The sequence below is a fragment of the Silurus meridionalis genome, chromosome 21 (assembly GCF_014805685.1).
Source record: "Silurus meridionalis isolate SWU-2019-XX chromosome 21, ASM1480568v1, whole genome shotgun sequence".
NCBI lineage: Eukaryota > Metazoa > Chordata > Actinopteri > Siluriformes > Siluridae > Silurus > Silurus meridionalis.
In genome coordinates this window covers 4708477-4729955 of record NC_060904.1, presented here as the reverse complement: position 1 = coordinate 4729955, position 21479 = coordinate 4708477, and the positions used below count along the sequence as shown (strand labels likewise).

Below are 21479 nucleotides of genomic sequence, written 5' to 3'. Positions count from 1 at the left end.
ATAAACGTTCGGTTTGCACTCGTTCTGCTGTCTGAGCCTTTCAATTCGGATGGCATTTCTGTCACAGAGATTAACATGGACAGTTTTTCTATTAGTCTCTTTCGCCGGGTACAAACACTTCTGCGACATTGGTTTGACTTGGAAATGTGCAGTTATGTACAGAAAATAGCTTTTCTTTTTCTAAATGTGTCACGTTTAAGCAAAAAGCGAAGAGCTTATCACAGCAGAAAGAAGCTGAAAAATAAGATCCGTGACCTACAGTGGCTACCGATGCGTTTTATATGTTGTTCCAGCGTGTGCTGATGTGCGATAACTTTTCATCACACTGACCTGGAAATACCTGTAGTCAAAACTTTTCAGCTAATCATACATTTTGGGTTCATCACCTCCTTCTTCAGTGTTTAATTTACAAGTCTCATGTTTAAAAAATATATCCTCTTGTAATTTCATGCTTTGCTTGTCTGAGGGCTTTACCCAGCAGGATGCTTTCGGACAAAACAGGGGCTTCATAAAAAGGTTTTACTTGCTTTAAATGAATAGAACTAAATATTAAGAGAATTTTCCAGTCAAATGTAATTTCCTAATCTGTTTCCAAAAGTTGGAGGCACACAAATATATAGGACGACTAAATGTGGTAGAATCTCTTTTTCCTTCATTTGATGACAATGCCACTGTCCACAAAGCCAGCTCCATAAAGTTATGGTTTACGTGGATTGGAGTGGAAGTTCTTTAGTGTCCTGCTATTGAGCTTTGACCTCAGTCATATTAAACATCTTTTAAATGAATTAAAAAGCAGACCTTACATCAGTACCTGACTTTACTAATGCTCTTGTAGTGAAATGTGAATGTGAAGAAATCTTCATAAGCACGCACCAAAATCTCGTGGAACATCTTCCCAGAAGAGTGGAAGTTACTGCAAATGGTAGATTAGATTTAATGGAATTAGAAGTTCAATGCGCATATGAATGTTATGGTCAGGGGTCCACAAATTTTTGGTATGTATGTATGTGTGTATGATAGATAGATAGATAGATAGATAGATAGATAGATAGATAGATAGATAGATAGATAGATAGATAGATCGATCGATCGATCGATCGATCGATCGATCGATCGATCGATCTTGTTAACTCTATAATAATACAAATTTAATGTCATTATAAATGTATATTTTTGTGCTTGATATGAAAAACTCTCCTTCAATTGACTTTTGATCTTCTGGGATATTTGCTTTCTCAGCTGCACCTGCCTGAAATGGCATCATTATTGAGCAAGCTAAACAAAGCTGACATTGTCAATAAAGATATTTCCAAGCACAATGGTTTCTCAACCCAGAAATAGTTGAAAGCACAGCATAGACAATCCTGGTGGTGTCAAGGGATCAGAATCACTGTTGCGGTACGAGCGGGTCGAACAACCACAGGCCAGACTATACTTTTCTGACAAACGGAAAGTCCAAATGAAATTTCCATCCGCTTGCATTTTGTCTGCGTGCCAAGTTAATGAAATGTTCCCAAGCAGCGATTAACAATTTGTGCTGATTCACGCATGGCTCATTACATCATCTGGGTAAAAGCACAGCGCTTCGAAATGAGATGAAAAGGGTCATTTGGACTATTCAGCACTGCGTTAATGCGCATTATTAAGCACTGTTATAGCACTTTAAAACAAATCACAGGCTTGTCTCAATATCCTTATTCTGATATGTTTTTGTTTCCATAGTAACGACTTACACAGGATGCTCTATAAACATTAAAGGCTTTTAAATGCATGCACGTCTTCTGTCAGGAGGTTTTGGAAGGAGTCTTCAGTTCTAGAACTTGCTAAAAAGGTTTACACACATTTCACAATGAAGTTTCGCACCAAAAATAAACAGAAGATGGTATTAATTGCAAATTCATGGTAAATTGCTGTACAGGATTAAAATGCCTGGGAATGTGTTGTTCGACATTTTGCTAAATGCACCAATCAGCAATAGCATTAAAACTACATGCTGAAGATTGTGTAGGTCCTCCTTTTGCAACCAAGACAACTCCATAAACCATAACCATAAAATCCACACGATATCTGATATATGGAACCTAGACGTTTGCAGCAGATCTTTTCAGTCCTATGTAAGTTGTAAGGCGAGGCCTCCAGGGATTGGGTTTGTTTAGCCTGCATGTTACAAAAGATTTGGGAAATCTCGAGGCCACTTTAGCACCTTAAACTCTTTGTCATGTTCCTCAAACTATTCCTCAACTGCTGAAAGAGACCAGTGCTATTATTTAATACTTTTGCCATTGCAGTGTGTACTCGGTCTGCAGCAATTTAACGGTAGGTGATTTGTGTCAAAGTAACATACACATGAACGCCTGGTTTCCACTAAGAACATTGCCCAGAGCATAACACTGACACCTCCAGCTTGCCTTCTTCCCATAGTGCATCCTATTGTTGCCATATCTTGCCTATTTACGTGAAATATACACATCCTCCCAGCTGTCCACATAATGTGGATGAATACATAATAAACCAGAACTGCCCATTTTCTTCTATTGACCCATAGTTCAGTTTGGATGCCCGTAGTTTGTAATTTGTAAAAAGTAATTTGTCCAGTGTCAAAATTAATCCTTACACATGCCCAATTTTAATGTTCTTACACATCAAGAACTTGCCTAATAAGTGTCGTCCATTGAAAAATGGCATCATAAGATAATCATGTCATTCACATCACCAAATTTCAATGTTATTCTTAACTGGTCTATGTGCTTAAACAACAGATCTAACAGATATAAAGATCCAGACCAAATCATGATCTGGGATTTCAGTCTTTAATGATCAATGCCGATGATTTGCAATACATTTAAATCTGGAGTAAGTGCTAACACAACTACACATACTAGTCACAAATCATCCCAAGAAGACTGAATAAATTAATTAATTCAAAAGCCTAAAGCTATCCATTACCCATTTAAAGAACAATCCAATAACTGATGTGCCAGCACACGTGACACAGACCTGACCACATTATTAAAGAAGCAGCTTTTGTTGTTGATAATGAAGCAGCTTGCATTGTTTTGAACCATCTGTAGCGCACAAGGCAAATCTGCGGCCATGAAGCACAATCAGCATCGCTGTCCTCCTGGGCATTCATCACAAGAGAGCAAGAGAGACTCCAAACCACGTAGCCACAAAACGTCCATCCATCTGTGACAAATACAATTACATTCTCTGAATGACGCAACAGTTACACTTTACTTAAAAACAAACATTTTAACCAATAAAAGGTTATTAAACATCTGTCACAATATCTGCTGTCACAATATCTGCAAAATGAATGATGCAAAACACACACACACACAAAAAAAGTAATAATTAGATTTTAGGTAACACGGAGAAAGGGCACCATAGTGCATTTTGCCAAAAAAAAAAAGTCATTTACATTTTTCCAAAAGGTTACTTTTGACGCATTACCATGCAGACTTGCTAAACATGCCTGTGGGTGGCAGCTCACAATCCAGCCTTAAACAAATATCAGGATTCAGATGTGCAATACTGATAAAGCCTTACCCCAAATGTTATTGCAGCCAATCTACTGACTCAGAGGTCGAATACTTTTGCAACCCAAACTTCTCATTGTGCCACAATAAAAAACATATAATTATTGTTTCGAATCAGTGTTAAATAGTATAAACATAAAGTTCCATGTTGCAAAACGCTGTAAAATGTGGGAAATAAATATTCAAGTATTCAAGACAATGCATGTAAAAGACTTTATATTTTTTATAAATTTTTTGTGATGTGCAAAGTACAATGCAAGTACAAGGCATATTTCAGGGTGAAGTCTGGGTGTGTATATTGTTTATTTCCCCCATGCTGCATCATTAACTTTGCACCAGAGGCACAATCTGACACAGAAATAACCATAGAAACGTTTTGTTAAGGTGTCGCAAAAAATAATTGAGCGATGACTGTGCAAATGTAGAATTTAGACGAAAAAAAGCTCCCATTTTATTTGAAATTGCTATAAAGTTAGCATTAGTGTGAGCTCCAGCTAACTTATTATCATGATCAGGGTTGCAACCTCTACAGCATGTATTTTCTACCTGTCATATTTAAGCTTTTTAATAAAAAAAGAAAATTATTAACATCAGGAGATTGAGAAGAGTTTAGTTTTTGCTAGCATGGGGAAGAAATTATATTTACAGAACTGACTAGACTTTTGCTTCTGAAAATGTGAGATTTGCTGGCACTTAGTCAAACACTGTAGACTCTCAGGGAACATTACACGTAATGTGCAATATGAGCTGGGAGCAATATCTGAGAAAGTCTGCTGTGCTACACTATATGGACAAACGTATTGGGACACATGACTTTTCCAGCCATATGTGGTTCTTCTTTTCCAAACTGTTACTGTACCACAAAGCACAAGAGCACACAATTGTATAGTCTTTAGAGGCAGTAGCAAATTTCCCATTCATTTGACTAAACTAGGAGACCCAAACCTGTTCCAGCATGCCAATGCATAAAGCCAGCTCAATGATGATATGCCTAACATGGGTTAGAGTGCAAGATCTTGAGTGACCTGCTCACAAACTCCGATCTCAACCCCAAGTAAACCCCTCTGGGATAAAGTCAAATGTTGACTGCACCCCAGGCCCCCTCACCTCACTGAGTACAAACAGTCAGGTGTCCACAAACTTTTTTCTATATAGTTTATTTGCCAACCACAGCCTTACACCTGCACCCAATTGAACCAGAATGTCCTGCTGCCATTGGACACACTCTACCTGGCGTGTTGAGCAGGCGTGATGAGCGGCAGGTGTAGGTGATGTGCTGCTCGCAGTGATCTGCAGAATCTGTAACGGCGCCAATCTGCTCCATGGTTGCGCTGTAGTTCAGCTGTAGCACACTCCGTCTGTCCCTGCTCGAACCGGATACGGCAGTTTGAGCTGGCAGACTGTTCACCACCGTCGTCCATACCTTGTCCTCTGGAAATAAAACACGGACATCACAAAAAAGTTTTAATGCTCTGAGTAATGTCTTAAATTATAATATAAAATGACTATTGTTAGCATGATTGGGTAAACTGATCTTTATCTGTGGAAATGGTTGAGGTTGATGGATGATATTATGGCGGGGTTGTCCCATTTGATAGCACTGTCAAAGCTAATTTGTAAAATTTTAGACGTTTTGGTGTGTGTATGAACGAGCAATTTTCAGGAAAATGTTTACACCTGTAGACAGAAAGTGCTTTTTTAAATGAAAATATTACATTCAGATCTATCTGGATGAATGCCCATTTAGTCTAAGCACCTTTTTGGCTTGTTAACATAGTGTGTTTGTTTGACAAAAAGACAGGAGGCATAGCTGGAATGTGGCAAAGTTGAAGATTTCCATTGACAAGGACGGACACGATGAGAAATGAGTTTATTAGAGGGAGGTGCAGGTAGGACGTTTCGGAGACAAGGTGAGAAAGGCGCAATTGAGATAGTTTGTTCATGTGCAAAGCAGGGACATGGGGTATGTTTGTACTGTAGAAGAATGCTAAGGATGGAGGCAGATGTACAGTAGAGGACATGGTGGTATGGCGATGGATGATCCGCTGTGGCAACCCCTAACAGGAGCAGCCAAAAGACAAAAAAAGGAGATAGTGTTTGTTTTTCCAAGAGCTCAAGGGGTGAAAATGTATTGAATTTCCCAATCACACTGAGAACTCTTCTTCTTTAATTAGACACTTTTTTAGGATTCCGTGTAGTCATTTAAAATAATCTGTGAAAATAACCTGCTCACACACCTTTTACTTCACTGTTATGGCACCAAAATACAGCACATTACACTCTGCACACACAGATTCCAAATCCACTGTTTATTAGTGGACCTTTGGACTTCGGGGCATAAATTACCTGTCATGTTGCAAAAGACTCTGAAGGGTCCTAGAGGTCCGCTGCCATCAGGATCAATCCAGTAGACGTCGGAATATTTTCCCAGGTGCTTGTATGCTTCACACGACTGCTCATACAAAGCTAGAAGGAAAGAGACGTGACAAGACTAAGCAAACGTTTAGGTGATTTTCTTTCTTTCTTTCTTTCTTTCTTTCTTTCTTTCTTTCTTTCTTTCTTTCTTTCTTTCTTTCGTTCTTTCTTTCTTTCTTTCTTTCTTTCTTTCTTTCTTTAATAAATATACATTTTTTTCGTACCCCAAGAATCCGCTATTTTCCCAGAAATTATTTATAACGAACAAAAGTAATCATCATCTATATATATATATATATATATATATAATGTTTTTAATAATCCAATCAACATTGGCATGGACAAATATCGATACTTTATGCAAATTTATAATTAGTGAAACCAAACTCCACATAGATCATGAAGTAATATATATATATATATATATATATATATATATATATATATATATATATATATATATATATATAAAGCATGAGGAGGGACATGAGTTATATTGGTAGAAGAATGCTGAGAATGGAGCCACCAGGTAGGGGGAAAAGAGGAAGGCCAAGGAGGAGGTTCATGGATGTGGTGAAAGAAGACATGCAGGTAGTTGGTGTGAAAGAGGCAGATGTAGAGGACAGGGGGTATGGAGACGGATAATCTGCTGTGGCGACCCCTAATGGGAGCAGCTGAAAAAAGAAGAAGGAGATATATAAAGCATCCGAAGACATTTTATACAATTGAGTGTCTCCAAGAAACACATATGGATGAAAAGTCAGATGTTCCAATACTTTAGTCCTTATAGAGTATGTTTTCTTGTGTACAATTACTCTGCTCTTTGCTTATGACACGAGGAAAACAAGTCCCACCTCGCTTTCCTTCCATGGTTTAAAAAAACGTAACAAAATAACGAACACTTCCCCATACACTATTATACATTGAATACAGTATAATCCTACTGCTAACACTAATAACCTAATTACAGCCTCCAATGGAGGTCAATCAAGAGTTCTTATATAACAGCGTAGACTGGTACTTGTGCTGATTATCCCTTGACAGCAAATTACAAGAATTACGCAGGATCAGGATTCCAACAATTATAACGAAGACACAAAGGAACAGTACAGCTTGAGAGAATATATGAAGAAAATTCTGTGTATTTCTAATGTACATACATGTGTGACAGGTGGCTCCGGTGTATCCAGTGCCATCACAGGAGCAGCTAAAAAAGTCCCAGGTCTGAGTGCAACTTCCTCCATGCTCACAGTGATTAGGCAGACATCTGAAAAACAAAGTAATAGTGGGTTAAATCACATCACATTAAATATACACTATATGCACAAAAGTATTTAGACGTGTGACATTTTCAGTCATATGTGAATCTTCCCACAAAGTTGGTTACCACATAGTTGGTGGCACACCATTGTATAGAATGTCATTGAATGTCATATCATTTAATTATCTGTTCACTTAAACTAGGAGACCCAAACCTGCAATGACAATGCACCTGTGCACAAATCTGACTTCACTAAGATATGCTGTACATGGGTTGTAGTGAAAGACCTCGAGCTCTGACGTCAGCCCTATTGAAAATGGAATGAATTGAAGAGAAGACTGCACCCTAGGCCTTCTCACCTCACCTACATCAGTACCTGCATTTACTAACACTCTTGTGTCTATGCACAAATCTCATAATCAAAATCCTAAATAAATGCAGATGTAACATGTACTGTACTGTATGATCCATTATTATTCTTATTGCTGCTGTAAATTCTATTTTTGTTTACTTTTAATTATATTCACATTTGTTATATTTGTGTTATTGTATATTTTATTTCTCTGTTAATACTCAAATTTATTACTATTTAATTTTTTATACGTTTTCTTTTCTTTTCTTAAATTCTTCAAAAAAAAAAAGCAACTAAATGCATTGTACGGTTATGTATGCGACAAATGCAAAATATCTGACACCGCATGAAATGTTGATTATAAAGCTTGTCATCTGCTAGTCAAATGTTAAATATTTGAGCACATTTTCAATCCCACCAATTGAACATATTCAAAGGTAAAGGTTAATGTTTAAAAAAGTCCTACTTAATGCTACTTAATTAACAATCTGGCAACCCAATGGAGGTATCAGGTACATGCATAATAAATGACAAACTCAAAAAAGCAACTTGTGTAAAACTGACTTTATTTTTGCCTTTAGACTTTTTTTTATATCTGACATTTCTGAATAAATTAGCTTTGAAATTTGCTAAGAGAGTTCTTTAATCACCCAGCAGATATTTATTTTGTATTTTTTGTCAAAATTGACTTTAAAAAGCAGAAAATTGTGTAGTTCATACAGAACATTTAATTACTGGTCAGTACAAAGCCATGTCTAATTATCACTCATTTTCTTACTCATAAAAAAACCCTTTGTATTTTCACTTACTCGATCCTTAAAAAGGAACCCAAAATGAGTGGATAATTATCATACAGAGAGTGCATGATGTGAATAGAAAAAAATTTTAATCCATTCACATTTCTACAATCTTCATTTTTCAAAGTCCTAATTAAAGAAGCATAGTTTAAAAAATGAATGGCTTTTCTGCTCCATTCATTTAGTCACCTTTGCAAACACTTTAAACCGGAAGGTTCAATAGGTAAAACACAATGACGTGAGCAGATTTCTGAGGTTTACCTATTATTTTTCTGTGTTGAACCTATTAATAGGTGCAGTGCAAGCTTAAATAAAAAGCCAATCTTCTTTGAGCTAAGCTTGTTAGGCCACATCTCATAGGCAAACTTATGATTACGAAATACGGAAATTGGATTAGACTTTGTACCACATTCCTGGCCTGCTCTATCATTTTTGGCTTTATGTTGAAAAAAAATATTGGGATTCATTTGGGGAAAAACCCTAACCATCTGCTCCTGGAGTGTTGGAGCTCAGTGGGAGAGTTTAACACCACACGCTCATTCAATACACACAGCGAGGCGAACACCATGCACTGAGTCATTATTATAATAAAGACAAAGTTACACACTGAGAAAGGTTCTGCAAGGTTCTACAATTAAACCATTATTCTCCTAAAGCTAATACAATTCATGCCTATTTTGTTTGATCAGGGATGGGGAAGTATGGTTCAGAATCACACCTGCAACTGCAAAGTGTGTGAAATGGATTGGGACATTAATGCCTCATTAACAACAGAGGTGATTGAGATCGCAAATTTGAATCCTGAGGATGCCAAAGCCATCTGTGGCTGAGAGTCTAAGAAAAACCAAAGTAGGTCATGCTCTCAGGGAGGTGAAGTAGGGGTGGTACACTCTTTCCTGTCTGTTATAGTGACTAGCCAATCATTCATCAGTGATTTCATGCATGTAGAAGGGGTCGGAGGTGAATTTCCTCTAAATGTCACATGGCACGGGGGGAGGGGGGCTATCATATATCCTTCATATTTCAATTTGAGAAGACAGAGGAGGCATAAAACATCAATTTAAATAATCCATTTTTCAGTCAGCATTTTCTATCCCCCAACTGTTGACAGGTTTAAAGGTATATGTTTTTGTTTAAAAACTCCATCAGACACTTTTACGTAAATAATTATGGGTGGTATGCTCTCTGTCCTGTCAATTATAAAGACATTAGAAAATGTGCAGTGAGTTCATGTATGTGGAGGGTGTTAGGTTTGTCTCTGAGCTAGTCACGACTTTAAGAGTCTACAGTGACCAGGCTGAACATTATGACCTGCCTAATATTGTGTTGGTCCTCTTTTTGCTTCCAAAACAATGCATTAACTTCAAGCATTAACTTTCTCAGCAACCACATGCATTAATTAGTCTTGGCCATGAGCCTGTTGGCGATCCTGACAGACAGACAGACAGACAGACAGACAGACAGACAGACCAGTTTTGGAGATGTTCTGACCCAGTTGTCAAGCCATCACAATTTGGCCCTTGACAAACTCACTTAAACTTGCCCATTTTTCCTGCTTCTAACACATCAAGTTTGAGGACAAAGTGTTCACTTATATATAAGATGTATATGTATGATATACACTGTATATATATATATATATATATATATATATATATATATATATATATATATATATATATATATAATCAAAGGTATTTTATCATACTGGTGGGTGTTTTTTTACTTTACCTCAAGTAAACATTCTTTCCTGAAAAAAACGTTCCTTGCTACATTTAAGTGAATAAATTAACAGGTTCTCAAAAATAAAAACCTGTCGTAAGACCACAAGTGCAACCCATGATATTCTCTCGCTTTATGTCTGTAACTAGAAACTGCTTTCCTAAAAAATGTATGATGTACAGGAGAATAGATCATTGAACTGAATTAGTTATTCAAATTCAGTTTGCATAGATCGGTGCTTTTAAGTCTATTGTACTGTATAATTACTATGTGATTACTATGTGAGGGTCATTGGACATTTTCACCTTATTTCTTTGCACAATGCACCTCTATATTCACCATTCGTATGCAAAGAGCTGGTCTCCACTCACTACCTCATGCCTGCACTTTTTGTTAATAGAAAATGTACTCTGCACAATAATACATTTAAAAATAAAAAAGTACTTTTGTACTTTATTTAAAAACCTAAAAGAATTACTTTCATATTATGAATATTCAGTGGCGGGCTGTTCATTTCACACCTTGGCATTCAGTGGAGTCATATCTTATTCAATCCACCTTTAAATACCATCATTATTAGGCGATGGCTATAGAAATCATCAATATTAGACAGAAAATTGGTACAGCAGAGCACTGCGTCATAGACTGGTATCTCATACAGTGAGAATAAATGGAATTACTGAAACAAGAAACTCGATGAAAACCATTCAACAAGTCTCCGCCTGCATACATCTCTAGCAGAATGCAGAAATATAAAATTTATAAAATGACTTTCTTGTAAATGTCCTTGTAAGTATAACTGCAACCAAATCAATTTCCTCACCTCGTTTAGCCATTGTGGTATGAAAAAACAGCCAATAACTGCACACGAATATAATTGAGCTTGTGGAGTTTGCTACAGGTGCAGTATGCAAGCTCCGACTAGCCCTTTGACCATCCAATCGAACGTAAAAATGCTGACATCACTGGATGCCAGTTAGTGGGCATCGGAATGGCAGAATCCCAGTCTGATTGGTAAAATAAACGGCTCCAAGTAGCATGGATTTGAAGCTTCCAAGAGCACATGCCGTTCATTTCTGCTGGCCTTACAGCAATACATGATGTGACGGCTGCAAACTGGTTAAAAACTCCATTTTAAAATTACACTCTGTGGCACTTCTCCTTGGAATGAAATCAAAAGAATAAACTATTGCTTTTAACACCAGCATCAACAGACCTTTGGACTCAGATGATCCCAAAGGTCTGTACACGATCTAGCTTTCAATAAAGCATCATTTCAAGAATTTTTAAATGCTATACATGTTGTTTTGTTTGGTCCCAATGTTATGCTCAGGTTCAGTTATATTAGTATCAGAAATCTGTTCATCTTCATTGTTTTTTATATGACTGAAGGGGTTTGAGAATGCAGAGATGGTAAGCTGGTCTTGCTTTGTGCATTTACTCATCTGCTCAGTTCAATGCGAAGTGACAGTTATAAAAGGCAGTCATTAGAAGCAATAAAAAGAGGATAACATTTGGTTGAAAATTCTGTCAACTAATCATGCCAGGGAAATTACACACATACACATGTTTTGTTCTTTGATAACACAATTTTGTAATAACAAGGTAGTTACGATGACTTATTGCCGCTTTTTGGTGCATCAAAAGATAGATCTTGGCACATGCATACCATCTAAAAAATTTGACCTTGTATTCCTGTGACTGCTCCCAAAACTTGCCGATTTTCAAAAACGAACCATGAACAACAGAAAACCAATTATGTTGAAGTGGCCAAGTTTTTTTCTATCCGAGTCCTGAAAAAAATGAGTTCACTTCTCAGCTGACTGAGTGGTGTTATTCTAATCTGTCGGAAAAATAGATGAGATTTCAAGCTTTATTATTCTAGTACACGCTTAGCCGAGGAGGTGATGTTTACGCTGGGCTGAACCGAGCCGAGCTGGAGAGCGACAGTGTGTTATTGCTGTAATTCAATATGCACGGCGAACAGCACGTAATGAAGTGCTGACGCAAAATCGCTAATCGATAACCACATCTCGATGAGCTGCCAGTAATATAAAATCCGTTTTAGGATTATTTTAAGGATTCGTTTTAGTTTCTTATCCATAAAGCCCAGATTGAACTATATGGCTAAATGTTTGAAGAGATCCAACTATCACAGCAATCAATCCCCATTGGCTGTTATGATAACTTTCCACTCTTCTGGGAGTGTGGAGTGTGTTTGTGAATGTTTTTGTGCTCATTTAGCCAAGTTTAGTAAAGTCAGGTACTGATGTAGATGAGATGATAAGACCTGGGTTGCGCTAAGCGTTCAATAATTTCCAAACGTGTTCAATAGGGTTGAGTTCAGAACTTATTGCAGGGGATCTTCCACTCCAACCCATGTAAACCATATTTTTTATAGATCTGGCTTTGTGCACAAGTAAAGGGGAACATTTTATGCTAGCACATTCAAGAAGATCCTATACAATTATGTGCTTCCAACGTTGTGGTAAGACTTTGGGGAAGAACCACATTTAACTGGAATTCAGGTGTATAGTCAGTATAATACTATATATACTCAATAAGTCAGGAATTCATGTTTCATAATCTGTGGACATGTCAATATAAAATATAATAAATAAATAAATAAATACAAGTAGTGGCAATTATGCATGTTGCCTGTTCAGTGCAGTTTGTACAGTTTTGTACAATGTTTTTTTTTTGCAGTGTCGGTTATTGTAATGATATCAATGAACAATAGCCATGACCTCTTATTTACCTCCAGCTGTGTGTTTTTCCAGTGCAATACTGATCATGAGTGGTTGATTTACGTCATTGATCATCTTTGTTTATCAGTGTGCTACATTTATATCTATCTCACTGCCGACACGTGAGCTAGAAAGCACGGCAGCACATAAACATGTATTAAGGCTCTGTGACAGAAACTGCATGGCTAATCAATCACTGTTAGCATAATGACAGAGCTGGTGCTCATATTTCTTAAATCGAATAAACCGTGTTGATGCTCCTGAAAAAGAGCCGCTACAAAATGTTTTATTATTTAAGAATTAAAACCTGAAACTAATAATATCTGATAATTCCTAATATCTTATTCAATTTATATATAATTGATATGTTTTTACCTAGAATATGTATACTATACATACAAAAGTATTGGAACACCTGACTTTTTCAGCTATATGTGATTCTTTCCCAAAGTTGAAAGCACACAATTGTACAGGATATTTGGATAGTCTTTGGATAACATGACAATGTGCACAAAGCCAGGTCCATGGGTTGCAGTGAAATATCTTAAATGGTCTCCCAAAGAGTGCTGACCTCAACCCTACTAAACTCCTTTGGGATGAAGTTATTATAAGAACAAATGGGACTAAAAGTGGAATGGGATGTTAAAAAAGCACATAAAAGGCTTATATTCATTTGTCCACAAACATTTGTTAATTGATTGGAGCCAATGGATCTAAATTGTAAAGATAAATTATGTAAATACTTATTTTATAAACTTGTCTTTTGCATGTACTACAGTTTTCTGGTTCTACCTTTTCTATGGACTGGTATTGGACTGGTTTTATATTTTTGGCTAAAACAGTACGTACTGGAAATTTTTAAGGTGTAGTCTTAAGGACAGAGGTTAATTTGTTATACAGACCTGTCTATGATGGTACACATGTCCAAGCTGACATTCTCAAATGCTCCCAGCATGCCCCGCTCCACTGCCACCAGGTCAGCCAGCTGATCGTCCACCTGGATGAGTTGCATGCAGCCCTGAAACGAGCGCTGCGACGGAGACACCTGGGTCTGCAGGAAGTAACCTGCACACAGCAAGATAGGAACGAGGAATCAGAGTGTTTAATCTTATTGCATATTGCTTTTGGTCATTTAAAACTGATATTAATTTGATCAACTTGTCAATCACCAGTTAGTTCTTTAACATAATTATAATAAAACAATTATATAATAGTTATTTATTATACAATATACAGACAAAAGTGTGTGGACACCTGACCAAAAGATTCGTATGTGTTTTTTGAACATCTCCTTCCACATGTAGTCTCCATTTGCTGTAAGAAGATCCACTATTCAGGTCTTCAGGGAAGATTTGGACTAGATTTTGGAGTGTGCTCATTCAGCCACAATAGTAAAGTCAGGTACTGATGTAGGTAAGGTGAGGAGGCCTGGGGTGCAGTCAGGGTTCACATTCATCCCAGTGGAGGTCAATAGGGTTGAGATCAGAGCTCTATAGCAGGCCACTCAAGATCTTTCACTCCAACCCATGTAAACCATAGCTGGTTTGTGCACAGGGTCATTGTAAAGAGGGCATAGTTTGTGTTTTCTAGTTCAAGCAATAGGAAAATATTTAACTGGAAAATGACAGGACTTTTGTCCATCACTGAACTTTTAGGAGTGGATTTAGGATTAAATATGTCAATTTAATTAATTATAATATATAAATGAATTGGCATACATCATCATAAGATTATCAGGCATCTGAAAATTGGCCTTTACTAAAAGTTTATATAGGGCATTTCCTTAAAAACAACAACCCTAACTTGATGCCTGTTTTCCAGATCATAGCTTCAAGCTTTTGATTGTCAATCAACCCTTAATTCTTTAGACACCTGCGTCCATGTGGAGAATGTGAGGAATACCGATGAGAGTATGAGGAAGTGAAGCAGGACTGAACCTTTAAACTCAACAAGCTGCTCAAGCTTAAATAAGACATGAACACAAATCTCCCACAAGCCTTCAGAGACTCTGAAAATTCTCCTGATATTAATATGCAAATGACCGTATCTGGAGAAAGTACCATTTGTTTTTTTGCCGATAGAAAATAACTAAGAAATAACAGTTGGTAGGAAAAGCACTGAGGTTTGGAAAGTTGTCTGGGCCATCTGTTGTCTGTCTCTAACACTGTTTTCTTTTTTATTTTGTGTCTGAGCAGGTGAAGAGACAGCATGGCAAGTGAACAAAGTTCCCAGTAGTGCTAGCTTGACAAGAAACAAAAGACAAAAGAAAGCGCACATCTGCTGAGGAACACAAGATTGAGAGTAGTAAAGCATCTGCCAGGATGTGTGTCAAAATTGAGAAAAGTGCTTGGGGAAATTCTGGAAATGAACAAAGGCAGGCCATACAGTATTTGGTTAACTGGTTTCAGTTCAGCTCAATCTAGGAATGTTAGGACATTAAGAAGAAGAACAAGGACCAATTTATCTTTACTGCAGTAACAACCAAGTACCTGGCAATGTCAGTATTTTTGAGATCTATGGGTGTTAACAGGGATCACCAGACTAAAAGGGCTACAGTAATAAATACCTATGTATTCAATGTATTATTTATGACCTGTAGAATCTCGGAATATTGTATAATATTCACAGCAAACACCAGAATGTAGAAAAGGAATAAATAAAAAAAAATCTGACTGAAATTGTGGGATGCGTTTTGATCACAGACAGGCTGGATTGAAAAAACTGTTGATCACCTAAGAAGTTCACACACAGCCATCTCATGGAGCATCTCTTGAGTGAGTTCCGTAGGTGGAAACACCTTGTTGACATGAAAGGTCAGAAAATGCCCAGATTGGTTCAAGCTGCCAGCAAAGGTATAGTAACATAAAATGAGCATAAACACATTTTAGCAGGCCCAAATTTGTACTGAATGTAGAGCACCTGCAGAAGAGCATGTTGGGTTACTGTTCCTGTCAGTCAGGAACAGGAATCTGAGAATAACATGGGCATCAACGGACCTAAACTGGACAGTTAAAAAACTCACTTGTTCTTTTTCCAGTCAGTTTGAAGTAAATCAGTGCCCATGCTAGCCTTGGAATTATGTTCTGGGCTGACAAAAATAGAATGTGATTTGCTCTTATAGCTTATCCACCTGAAGGGTTGACATATTGTGTGTTTAAATGTGCTTTTTTCTCACCACGGTTGTAAAGCATAATTATATGACTTATATGCCTTTTTGTCAGCTGAATTTTTTCAAACACGTCAGTTGTATATTAATTAATATGAAGCTGTTCTTGCATACTGTCATCTTCTTCTTCTTTTGGCTTCTCCCATTAGGGGTCACCACAGTTGATCATCTGTCTCCATACCCCCCTGTCCTCTACATCTGCCTCTTTCACACCAACTACCTGCACGTCTTCCCTCACCACATCCATAAACCTACTCTTTGGTCTTCCTCTTTTCCTTCTTCCTGGTTGCTCCATCCTCAGCATTCTCCTACCGATATACCCCATGTCCCTCCTCTGCACATGTCCAAAACATCTCAATTGTGCCGCCCTTACTTTGTCTCCAAAACGTCCTACATGCACGGTCCCTCTAATAAACTCATTTCTAATCCTGTCCTTCGTTGTTACTCCCACTACAAATCTCAGTATCTTCAGCTCTGCTACCTTCAGCTCCACCTCCTGTCTTTTAGTTAATGCCACTGTCTCTAAATCCATACAAGATCGCAGGTCTCACCACAGCCCTATAAACTTTCCCTTTCACTCTTACAGATACCCTTCTATCACAAATCACTCCTATAACACCCACTCCACCCTGCCTGCACTCTTTTCTTTCCACACCACTCCACTGCCCTCCCTCTCATTCACACACACGTTCTCTGTCTTACCCCTACTGTCTTTCATTCCCCTTCTCTCCAGCGCGTACCTCCACCTCTCCAGGCTCTTCTCAACCTGCTCCCTACTCTCACCACAAATCACAATATTATACGCAAACATCATAGTTTATGGAGACTCCTGTCTGACCTCGTCCATCAACCTGTCCATCAGAACTGCAAACAGAAAAGGGCTTAGAGCCGATCCTATATACTGTATGTATGTATGTATGTATGTATGTATGTATGTATGTATGTATGTTTATTTTATTTTTTATTTATTTTTTTTGCACTGTGATGCAGGTAGAACATAGTCTTCAATATGTTTGATGATATGTACAAGTCATGTATTTGAATGTATGCTTCTTTCTGGTAAAAAACGGACACAGCAGACATAATTTTGAATAAATTCTCCACATCAGCAACCTGAATGAAGAGTGTAGTTATGTGCAATTTTATTTAATTACCCAGTACAATAACTCAACTTACAACAGATATCTATTTAGCACTGCATGCACGGTATGCTTAATAAATAGGAGTTTATGTTTATTAAATGCATTCCAAATATAGTCTTTTTAGAGATTCAATCAAATAGCTTTTTTGTATTTATTAGGGAAAAGGCAACCATACTACATTTGTCTATTATGTCTACTGTGACACAATGCTTTTTTTTAACAGAATAAAACCAATTTCAGGGAAAAGATGGCTTGTAAACAAATTCGAGTCAGACATACTGGTCCTCAGGTGAAATAAAAACGATGAACGGAGGACCACTGATTGATAATTATGACTGGCATCTCCAGGCTGTTGTAAATATGTTGTGAGGACTGAGGGGCAGAGAGATTGTGGCTCTCATTTAGATTTTCTGAAAATGATTAAGGTTGATGAAGCTCAACTACTAAGGTATTTATCATTACATAAAAGTTCTAAATTGCAAAAGTCAGAAGATGGAGACTTCAAATCTGATTTCAAGCCAGGCATCTGTGCCAGGAGTCCATGTATGGCATAATTACCTCCCTTACAATCATAGTAACACAAGTTAATCCACGGCACCTTTGCCGATACTGAATACTGATGTGACATTTGATTACTAATTAATTGTAATTGAAATTTGGTTGATGATAAATCTCTTATTAAAAAGGAAGAAGGAAATAAAAGGACATTTTTTTGTTCACATATACCAGAAATGTTTGGAGCTGAAGTCAGACAGTGCCCCGAGAGCACTGATGATTAAGGGCCTTGTTTATACCAGGGCTTGAACCAGGGCATCGCAAAGTAGATTCCTTTTTCAAACGTTTACCAAGGCTCTTAAAGGGTCTCATTTTTGTTATAAAAAACTAAAATGGTTAACTGCCTTTAAACCTCAAAACAAGAAAACAAGGTCCATATGAAAATGTTTTTGGGAGGCGGAGAAAGTCACACGCCAAACTAGACATGGATAATTGCCCTTCATTACAGTGAAAATATATGTAATCAACCACACTTTGCATTCTGCCATTTCTTTGTTAACTTCCCATAATCCCTGTTCAAAGGCATATGTAAGAGCACAGTTAAATTGCGAGTTCAGGGTTATACCACTATTGTTCAGTGACTGTAAACTAATTCCCTGAAAACTACCACAAACAGTGCACCTAGTCCTGAAGCTTTATTTAGTGACAGACAGTAAACTTCATTTTATTTAGCAATTGTTTTGTGTCTTTTCAGATAAAACAATTAAAGTCAATGGGGTAACTTGCCTCCAAAGTGGTACGTTCCTGCAGTTGTAATCTGGAAGGGCATATTGGTTCTCACAGCAGAAGCTTCGTCCCCATCGAGGATTAGCATAGCAGAATTTTCTTTGGCCAAGAAGTGAACATCGTGCCATTCTCCATCATTCAGATCGGAGCCTGTGAGAAGAGTGAGTGAGATATCATTAAATACTGATCTATCAGTATCATGTATCATGTTAACACCAAATAATACAGTATATGATAACTGTATTTAATATTTCTGAAAAAATGTATTCTTTTAGTGTTATTCAGAGCATTGATCTGTCTTTGCTGTTTACATGCTTTGTCTTCTTCCAAGTTTACAAGCTAGTGTTCTTAATCAGATGTGTAGCATTGCAAACTTAGGCTGGTCAGGTGTCTATTAGCTTTGCACATATGAATCCTAATATTTTTTCCTCATTCTTTTTGATCGAATAATTGTGAACTCTTTGTTACATTGAATATAAAGATTTTAAAATTTTGCCACAGATTCTCATTCATGAGGTTCTGGGCTTTGACTGCTTCCACTGTTTTGGACCATTTTGTTGTTAAATCTTTAAAAGTAAAGAAAATGTTATCCAGTCCAATGGAACAGGTTTGCTTTAAGGGCGGCCTTGTGTTTGGCTCCATCCATTTTTCCCTCATCCCTGATGAATCTCAGTGTTTCAGTTAAAGTTTCCCAGTCTCTGTTGATGTAAAATGTACACCCAGCATGAGGCTATCACCACCATGCTTCACTCTGGGATTCTATCAAACATAGTGGTTTTTAAGCTATTTTAATATAAAATGTACACTATTGACTACACAGCATAATGCATTTACATATAGAGGCATCATGAAATATACTGTAGCCAAGGTTGCATATGTATTCACCGGGATACACAATTGCATGAAACTAAACTTATGATTTTGTACTCAATCAGAAATTGACATGGTTCAAAGGAAAAGGCCACCAATGTTCACTATGATATTACTGAAAATCATAATGTAGCAATAGTGAAGAGATGTCGGTGCAAACATCCAGAATGTATTGCCGCGATATGACAGCTAGCTGTCTGTGAGATGATAAGTATCAGATAAACCAGATAGGCCAGATAAACTAGAGGTGCATCATTCATATGAAAGACAGAGTCGATGCTCTGTATATATATATCTACCAAATATATATTTATATAATGTATCTCCTTCCTACTCTCTCTCTCTCTCTCTCTCTCTCTCTCTCTCTCTCTCTCTCTCTCTCTCTCTCTCTCTCTCACACACACACACACACACACACACACACACACACACTTTCGAAAGTATTTGGCACACTATTCAGTGCTGAATAATGTTGGCTATTGGTAGCAATATGCAAGATATACTGTATATTCAAACTCCCTCTTTGCTGGAAGACATTTACACATTTTATATATATATATATATATATATATATATATATATATATATATATATATATATATATATATATATATATATAAACACATTAATATTAACTATTGATAAATCTTTTCATTTACTTTTTATTTTGGTATACATTGTTTTATTTAAAGTTATATTCACGAAAGATCATCAGTGAGGAGCAAAATAAAAGATGGTCTTTAAATCTGTTTTATGACCGATTGAAGAGTCTGAAGAATTAAAAAGGCAAGTTTTAATAGCCTATTTAATCACTGATTTCATGGACATAATCGATAAATCTCAAGAACTTGTTATTTAATTCTGAATGCAGTAAGGGGAACAGAAAAACAACCAGCATAGGACTAGTTTGAGGGACTTTTTACTGTTAATCAAACAAATGATGAAAAAACATTTACGATTATTATCAATGACTTAGTTATTGCCTTCCTGCTTTTTCTCACTCTTTCACTTCTCTCTTTCTTTGCACACTATTACAGTGCAGAATAGTGTTGGCTATCAGTAGTGATATGCAGGATATATATGCACACTCTCTTTGTGTGTGTATCAAGTTGGAGGACTTTTACCCAGACACATTCAGCTGTCCGCACTCTCTCTCTCGGGTAAAGGACAGGTGAAATGAACTGACTGCCATCGAGAGTACATATTGCAAGCCACTACAGCGAGCCCATTCTACAGAAAATGAACTATAATGCACACTCGTATAGCGAACAGCATGAAGATTATGAGATCAGAATCTAATCTGCGGGTCACATTGAGGGTGCGGGCGAACGTACAACGGGCGAGCTTCAGCAGTCACGGACATCTATACGTGATATATAGAGTAATATTGCTTTACACATCATTACTAGGAGGATCATGGGAAGTATAAAAGGGGAACTTTTGAGTTTCTTTGGCTTTCTGTAGAGGATATGGATATGTGTAAACCTATTACAAGCATGCTATAATGCACTGAACAGGCAAAAATTTTAAACACAGGAACTCAGAGGTATCTTTATTACGCATCATGAATTGAACTGAAAACAGTTAGTTCTATTAATGCAAAACAATTTTTTTAAATCAATGCATTTATTCTAATATGTAATTGTTTCTATAGAAACAGCTAATTCACATTCACAAATTTTTCCCCCCCAAAAAAAGCAATATACTATATCTTGCTCTTTAAGAAAACCTTTACAAAATATGAAAGAAGACAGCAACAACATTTTTATGTAAAAGCTGTTCCTTGAAGTTTTCAGACAGAAGTAAAGCCTTCAGGATTCTAGAGTTTGTGCTTTAAAGTTTTTCGAGCTGCATTTTTCTTTTATTGTTTCTTTTATTATTAGCTTCAAGAAAGAAAGAGAAAAATGACTAATGCTGGTGAAGAGAAGTTGTTTACAGCTGTGGCTCAGCTATGACACCTTGTTTGGTGGATGTTCCTCAATATATAATGCAACTCTGAACAGATAAATGTAAGAGTTGTATTTTTTAATTAAATAAGAATTGTAATTGTTGGCTAATTACAAGTTGTTTACAGCTGTGGCTCAGCTATGACACCTTGTTTGGTGTCAAGTTCCTTTTTTTTTTTTTTTACCTCAGAAATGTGTAATCATGTCCATAATAATTTCAAATTCTATAATCATTGTTGTG

The 21479-nt window shown here is 36.9% G+C and overlaps 1 protein-coding gene across 2 annotated transcripts in view; it reads right to left on the bottom strand.

Annotated features, from left to right (window-relative positions):
- LOC124375508 (contactin-associated protein-like 2) overlaps positions 1-21479 on the bottom strand; it is a 135125-nt gene that overhangs the window by 46539 nt on the left and 67107 nt on the right. For both annotated transcript variants that reach the window (XM_046833929.1, XM_046833930.1), the window contains exons 9-13: positions 18423-18572; positions 13736-13898; positions 7115-7221; positions 5886-6005; positions 4770-4970 (exon numbers count right to left, since the gene is read on the bottom strand). In XM_046833929.1, coding sequence (XP_046689885.1) covers positions 4770-4970; positions 5886-6005; positions 7115-7221; positions 13736-13898; positions 18423-18572 — 741 coding nt within the window. The remainder of the gene's footprint in view (positions 1-4769; positions 4971-5885; positions 6006-7114; positions 7222-13735; positions 13899-18422; positions 18573-21479) is intronic.